The 8,047-nt window shown below is 24.6% G+C and overlaps 1 protein-coding gene across 1 annotated transcript; it reads right to left on the bottom strand.

The window, feature by feature from the left end:
• Positions 1–5,854: 5,854 nt before the first annotated feature.
• VNE69_08097 (uncharacterized protein) lies at positions 5,855–6,349 on the bottom strand (the record flags this gene model as incomplete). Its single annotated transcript, XM_065474413.1, has 1 exon — positions 5,855–6,349. One exon carries the CDS (start codon positions 6,347–6,349, stop codon positions 5,855–5,857), a length of 495 nt encoding a protein of 164 aa, XP_065330485.1.
• Positions 6,350–8,047: the final 1,698 nt, after the last annotated feature.

Below are 8,047 nucleotides of genomic sequence, written 5' to 3'. Positions count from 1 at the left end.
GATTAAATGTATTACTAGGTAGAAAAGCCGATGTCTTTGTCATAAATTAAAATGATATTTCACAAAAAGATCGTAATCGTATTTTTAGAAATAATTTGGTAGTATAATGCATAGGAAAAGAAATTTAAAAAAAGAATTCTAAATATAAGATTGTACATGGATTCGTAAAAAGGCGTAATATTCTTACTCTTAATAATCAATACATTAAATATGATATAATAGAGGCAAATGTGGTATGTAATAGTAAACAATTGATCTTAGACATTCAAAATGCAGCAAAATATAGAATCAGCCAAATATCGAACTTTACATATGATTCATAACATAATAAAACTCAGGAATATGAAGCTATTTTTACAATAGTAATAAGCGACTATAATTGTTGCTTGCATTTAGTCATCGAATACTGACGAACAGTACAAAGATAAGTTGACAAAGGAATGCAAGAATACTAGTACCACAAGAAGAAGCCGTAAATGAAGAAATCAACAAAATCCTAAAACTTGGAATTTTAAGGGAATGCAGAAGTCCCTTATGTAGTAGAATATTGATTATACCAAAAATAGATATATATATATAGATAATGTGTGTAGACTTTGGAGGATAAATAGCATAAGAGCAAAGATGCGTACATGATTTTTGACCGCCTATCGACTGATACCACTTTCCCACACTAGACGATACTGATGCGTTCCATCATATTCGAGTACAAGAAATGGAAAAGATAGTATTTTTATAAAATTACATATATACGAATTTACTCGTATGCATTTTGAAGATTGTGATGCCCATCAACATTAAAAAGGGCAATGAACGCTGTATTATGCAAAGAAACCCCCGAATCTTGAGATCTCATACTTAAATAATATTATTGTCGTAGTTCCTTACGCTCTAACAGCATTTACAATGCTTGATCATTTCTATATATTTTAATAATATTTTAACCCCATCTTATGCAAAGAGAAAAGGACGAAAATAAAATAAAGCGCTTTTACAACAATTATAATTGTCGATATTAAATTGTTTATTAGTTTTTTCATCTTTTTCTTCCATCTTGCTTAAGGGTTGAATATAAAAGTTTAAAATATTAAAATATTGTGAACTGTAAAACTTATCAAACATGTAGCAGCCCTTGGCTCCTACAACATTAATGATTTATGTTTAATCTAATTAAATGTTCAATTAAGTATTTTATCATTTTTTTGTAAATATGTATTTGTATTGAATTAACTGTAACGTCATTGTTTCCCAGTATCTCATAACTTAGGGCCAATGCATTGTTTTCATATATAGAACTTTGTTTATCACGAAAAAAATCTTTAAGATACTATTTTTAAGAACAGGAAATTATTATAATATTACATTTTATCCCGTTAATTTTAAAGTTCAACAAAAAAAGATTTTTACTGCCGGGTTAACTTGATTTTTATTTAGTTAAAACGTACCTTACGCTGCAATATAGTTTCCTTGGAATTACTATAGACATAAAATATGCTATGTGCATATAACCTCTTAGATTTAACACTATAGAAATATGGGAAATTTGACGAAAAAGAAATAGTTTATATAATTTATTTATATATAGTCGTAGGTTTTTTGGCCTTTTTATAATGAACTTATTTGATCAGTTTTCATAAATTAAAGTTTTAGAAATATGTCGAGACATGACGATTGAACGTGAATTATATGAAATTAAAAACCTTATATTTATTTATATTATGCCACACATACATCAAAAAATGTTTTTACATAATTGTATTGTATTTTTTTTGCTATGGAGATAAAACATATCAATTCAAATCGAACCAAATTTGTGTTACAAACCAATTAATTACGTTAAGCTGAATTAGTAGACTTTTATAAATTAAAAATTTACAAAATTTAATTGACAAAACCCTTGTTAAAGTTGCTCCAATTACGTATCTAATATGGCACTATGCTCTTTATTTAAAATATACGTAAAAATAAGAAAATGCAAACAATAAATTTTATATTCAAATTAAATTCTAAGAAATGTCCGCAAGAGTTTGTTAGAATATTTTTTTTCTCTGTTTAAAATCTTAAACTATAATAAATAACAGTAGATAAATTAAAAATAATTTATATCATATTACTATTGATTAAATAATAAAATTTAACTGTTCCTAAAAATACAAACACATAACTTACTAGAAATAGGAAATAAATCAAAATTATGTAAATTGAGATAAACATTTTGATTTGTTACGCTTAGTTTTAAATAATTACATCAAATTAATTGCTACAATGATACTACAATTAAAGTATTATTATTAAGATAACTAATTAAGATTAAATAACACAACAATTAATTAAAAGATTTTGTATATAGTATGTTTTTTATTAAAAAAATTACTTACTTACGTGTGTAACAAATACATATAATTAAAAGGAAATTCTCTGTTTCTTATTGTAAATCATTAAGATAGCTCTTTTTTTGGTCAATTTGAAAAAATCAAGAAATATACACGTTCACTTGTAATTTTAATATTACACTTAAGTCACATCTTAATTAATATATATGCAAACGAATCATAAATATAGGTCCAATGAGAATTGTTTTTTATGATTTCCCAGAAAAACTATATCCCTTGTTGATACATAATAATTGTGATGTAAAAAATTACTTAATGTAAAGTTTACCAAAAAAGTATTCCATCAAACAAGTATTTTTATTTTAAATAAACAAGAAGATCTTTCTTAATCGTTTTATTTATAAAAACAAGGTTTTTTTTTCTGCACTTAATGTGTTATTTATTTTATTCAAAGACTCTGTTTTCTGTCATATTATAAAGATTTGTATGAATAGCGGAAGTTCTCTTAAAAAAGCTGTAAAAGGTAGATGCCTGTGACCAATGTTTCGTCAAATTATAGAAAAATTTTATTTTTTATGATATCCGTTGCAATACTATTACAAATCGTGAAATTTATAAACGAATAATACAAATAATTTGTCGAAAGGTTACTACCACAATCGCAATGTGTCGACCAAAGAAAATTCCTTTAATAAGTATTATTTGACAAATCGAAACCTAGTAAGCTGTTTATTTCTTCAGCATAAAATGAATTTATAAAAAAATCTATATTTGTGAAAGACAAGTATATTGATAATTTACGCACTGTTAAAAAAAAGTTTCAAATAACACAATATCAACAGCAAGATCATTTCAAGAATTATCTTACGAGATACGTTTTCTAAACCAAACTGTAGAGTAACGCATTTTCTTCTACCTTCATATAGTTACGAAGGAGGCAAATACTCCAAATAATGATTTTTAGTAATAAAAAAAATTTTTTTTTTATTTTTAATAAAGAATGAGTTCTATTATCAAGGTCGGATCATAAAATTTTGAATAAAATATAAAAATATATGATATTAACTTAAAACCTCAAGAATTATAACCGCAATAAAAACAACAGAGCGAAAGAATATGATAGCATCATCTATTATAATCATAATATTATAACTTTATAAACGCTGATGAGACGTAATATTTTAATACAGATAATATTGAATTTGCAGATGTATCTCAAAAAATTCATTTTGAACAAGTACTAATGTTGTCATTTTTTCAGTTTAATAATATTCGCTGTAAAATACTGGGTTTATTAATAAGTGGCGCAAAGAAGACTTACTAATTTTTTGATGTTTTATATCATTAGATCTTATTCCATTTTTCTTTCATAATTCATTAGATACATAATTATAATTGATGTAATATTTAATTTATAAATTTGATTTTTTTTACAATCTTTAATTAAACATTAATACTTTTTTATTAAAATCTAACAATACAATTATACTATAGATATTTATAGATAAATCCTGAAGTTTTAAATATTTAGACCGGCGCTAAACATAAAGATATATAATATTTATGATTTTAAGCATCGTTATTCATGAATTCATTGTCTAAAGGCTGTCAAATATTTAATTTTTTTTGGTATTATGATAAAACAGAGGGAAAATGATAGCCTTTTAAATCATACGTAGATTTATATAACAATTCATATTGAGCTTATGCACATAATTTTTATAGTTTTGTTCCTCTTCAGCCCCTTAAAGGTTTATTTCTTCACTGAACCTTCGATAAACAATAAGTTATATTAGAAAAATTTTTCAATTATGTTTAAATAAAGAGATGTTTTCTTTACTTTCTGTAATATTTGAACAGCACTACATTTATATCATCACATATGGTTTTTAGATATTAAGTTATTGTATTATGCCAGTTTTTTGCAAAAATAAAACATTTCTTTATATTTAATTCTGAAAAGTATTTTTTTTATTTTATCATATTTCAGATTTCTCTATTGATATGAATTTGGAATATTTGTTACATATAATAATACCTTAGTAAATAAATAATCATAGTGTTTGTAGAGATTCACATATCTACTCGTATTTACTTTCTTATTGCTATTGCCTATTATATAACTAAGTATCTTTCTGACTTATTAGCTACATTTATACATAATAAAGTTTACGTTAAAATCGAAAGAATTTTCACATATGACTATGTATAATATTTAAAACGCTTTAAATTTGTTTTTTTAACGTCTACCAATAAGATACATAGTGCGACTTGCGTTTTCAACAGGTATATTTAAGCTCAGGATTATAATTCCTTCGAATCTATCCCGAATATCCCAGATGCTATGAAGTGTTCGATACTAAAAATTAATTGTAATCGACCATAAACAACTTACGCCTAATTGAGATGGTTATATTTAATCACTAACTTAATTTTCATTATATGTGTTATTCTTACAAAAATCATAAAGTATCTGAAGTTATAATATAATGTTTGTCGTGGCCAGTACAGGGGCCACAAAATATGATACAATTGTTGCAAGATGATTGGTCAATTAAACTATATAAATTCATGCTGGAAAGAGGGGATGGAAAATATTAATAAACGATTTAACGACAATGTTAATTTTTTATATATTTCACAATTGCAACAATTCATAACTTTTGAAATAGTATTTGTAATACAATATCATATTATATATAAGTACTTGCGTCAGCGATTATGTTACGAAAACTTTAGATTGTCAGTTATATATAATTTTTAGCTAAAAATTATAGTAAGCTTTTGACTCAAAATCTTAATTATTTCCTACATTTTTTGTTGTAGATAGTAGTTGACGTCAAAACAAATAGTCACATACTTGAAAATATTAACTAAGACATAAAGAAATTTTTTTATGCATGAAGTTAAATTTTTGCATATATATGATTTATAATATTGCATAAAGGGACATCATATATTTTATGTAATAAAGACTTTACACAATTTCTTATATTTTTTTAAATATTATAGATGTTTAACTGGGGCGTCTTGGTTACAGCAAACCATAAAATGCATCGATGAATTCTTAAGATAACAACAATTGACAAGAATTAAATTCAATTTCTTGTTTTGGACAAATCTCTTGAAGTTCTTCTACACAATAAAAAATATCAGGAGATCTCGAAAGTGTTGAGATTAGAAGAGAAGGAATTCTAATAATCTATACTTACAAAAATGCATAACAAGACTGAAAATGAAGCATAAGGGGGGAAATATGTGTCAAAACTGAAATTTTTACTAATTGTTAGATTTTTAAAAAAAAGCATTTTTTTTTCTAATGATGTTAAATATATTTAAATATTAAACCGCTAGTTTATACACACGTATTAGAATTTATATTTGAATTATTGTTCATTTTATTGATTTATATAAAAAATATTAAAATTTTAAATACTGTAAAAATTATACTAATCCTGCGTGAATGGAATGAAACATATAATTATAAAAAGCAAATAAAGAAATTTAGAAAAGTTATTGCTTTATTCTCTGATTTCTTTGTGAACTTTTAACACTTTCTCAAACCCATGTTTGGACACTTTATAGACCCATTCAAATGTTTTAGAACGCATTTTTATATGTTTATAAAACCATGCGTATGATTTAGTGAACAAGAACGAGATTTTTGATCGAAATTTGGAAAATATAGATGAAATACTTGACCACATATTTCTGGTTGCAGAAAAAATCCTATCTTTTAGCCTCAAAATATTCTCATAGACGACTTTTTGGAATCTTATGAAGTGTTCAGACAATTGCTTTGTAAATTTGTCCTTTGGCTTTGGTGACTTCCAATCTAATGGGAAATTAACTAGAAGCACATACATTTGATCGCCCGATTTAACCACACTAATTTCTTCTTCTTTGTGCTCTTGTATTACTTCTAAAATAGTTATCCCAATACCCATGTCTGTAGGAATATACGCAAGCTTCCGAATGCTGTCTGTTTTTTTTAAATAGAGGAATGCAAATAACATGTTTATTTACATAAAATTTTATATTTATATTTATTTTTGAAACAAATTGTGTACAAAAACAGAAGTAAATTTATAAAAAATTCTTAAAAATGATCATATTAGTGATTTATCAAATTTAATTTTTCATTTTTCTAATAATTATGATTCAAGTGTTTCAGATGTGTTTAGGTGTAAACACAAAAAAATAAACTGATGAAATGTGGTTAACAATTGAATTTATGTACTTTTTAAAAAAATTTTTTACATTTTTTTTTAATTTTAAGCCGTCAAAATGATTTGATATGCTTGATATCAAAGTCCATATCAGTCGAATAAGTTTTATTCTTTCTTTTAATGTGTATAATGTATTTTGGACAATGTGTTGCTGAATCAACAAACAAAAATAATACTCATTTTCAATAAAATCGATTCTACAATACATTTCAGGATCATGTATACAATCAATCACATATCAACCTTTTATAATTATCATTGTTACTGAATAAATTTTTATTGTCTAACAGTTCATCTTTCTGCTTTGAATAAATAATAGAATTCTACAGACAAACAAAATTAAACATTTTGTTTCAATAAATTGAAAGCTTAATGCTTGATATTACAAGCCCTTTTTCCAATATAAATGCATCTGATGTCATTTAAGACTTTGGTAATATCCTGATTGAATATATTTAGAAAAATCTATTAAGTTTATAAAATATATGTATATATATATATATATTTGAAATAACAGTGCTTTGCATTTAAAATTATAAATATTCTAACGGAAATAAATGTGCGTAAACATTTAATTTATACAATTTACTTCATATTGTACTGTAAAATATTAACTATTGACAAATTTGATTATAATATCATTAAACTCACATGTATTTGACATATATACCATAGTTGTAAAATATATTTTTATATTAGGCTTCATAAGATGAAAAAATATTTTATGTATTATTAAAAATTAGTATTAACAAAAAATGCATGATTAATAAAATCACTATAAAACTATATATTAACAAGATCTTTTTTGATATATTGATATTTTGATAAGGTATAACAGAATTGTTTGCATGTGTGAATTTTTCTGTTAATGTGTATTTCTATTCATTGTGTTCATACACCAAGAACTTTGTTTTCTACAAACAAACTATTTTGGTTAATATTTTTCATACAAGGATAAATAGCATAAAATGGAACCTTGTGTATGTTTCGCTTTAGAAGTGCCATATTTATTTGTTGTCTTAAAGCTACGTTATTTTAACCTTGTCGGAATGCCATCTTACGGCAAGAATAATGTATATTGGTTGCTATTTATATATATATATATGTGTAGAGTAATTTTATAAAAAAGCCCCTAAACACCTCAAATAATGATATCTTTTAAGCAGTCTAAATAAAAAAAATAAAAATAGAACAGATTGAAATGCTATAAGTTTATCTATTGTATGGTTGGCTTTTAGAGATAAGCATTAAGCTGTCAATGAAATGAGGTTATATTGTTTTAACGTAATGTTATTCCTATTAGATGCATATTGTTTTTATATTAAGTCAACCATAAATTGCCTCTAGCAAAAACAAGGCTCTAAAAAATACATATTCGAAAAACAAGATGCTAACCGTAATTAATAGTTTGCATCCATATCTCAATAATCCTTGTGAGATATTTTTCTTCGAAAATAGTAGATTGATTCTGAATAGTAACAAAAA

Source organism: Vairimorpha necatrix, chromosome 8, assembly GCF_036630325.1.
Source record: "Vairimorpha necatrix chromosome 8, complete sequence".
Classification (NCBI taxonomy): domain Eukaryota; kingdom Fungi; phylum Microsporidia; family Nosematidae; genus Vairimorpha; species Vairimorpha necatrix.
This window is presented reverse-complemented; position numbering and strand designations above follow the sequence as displayed.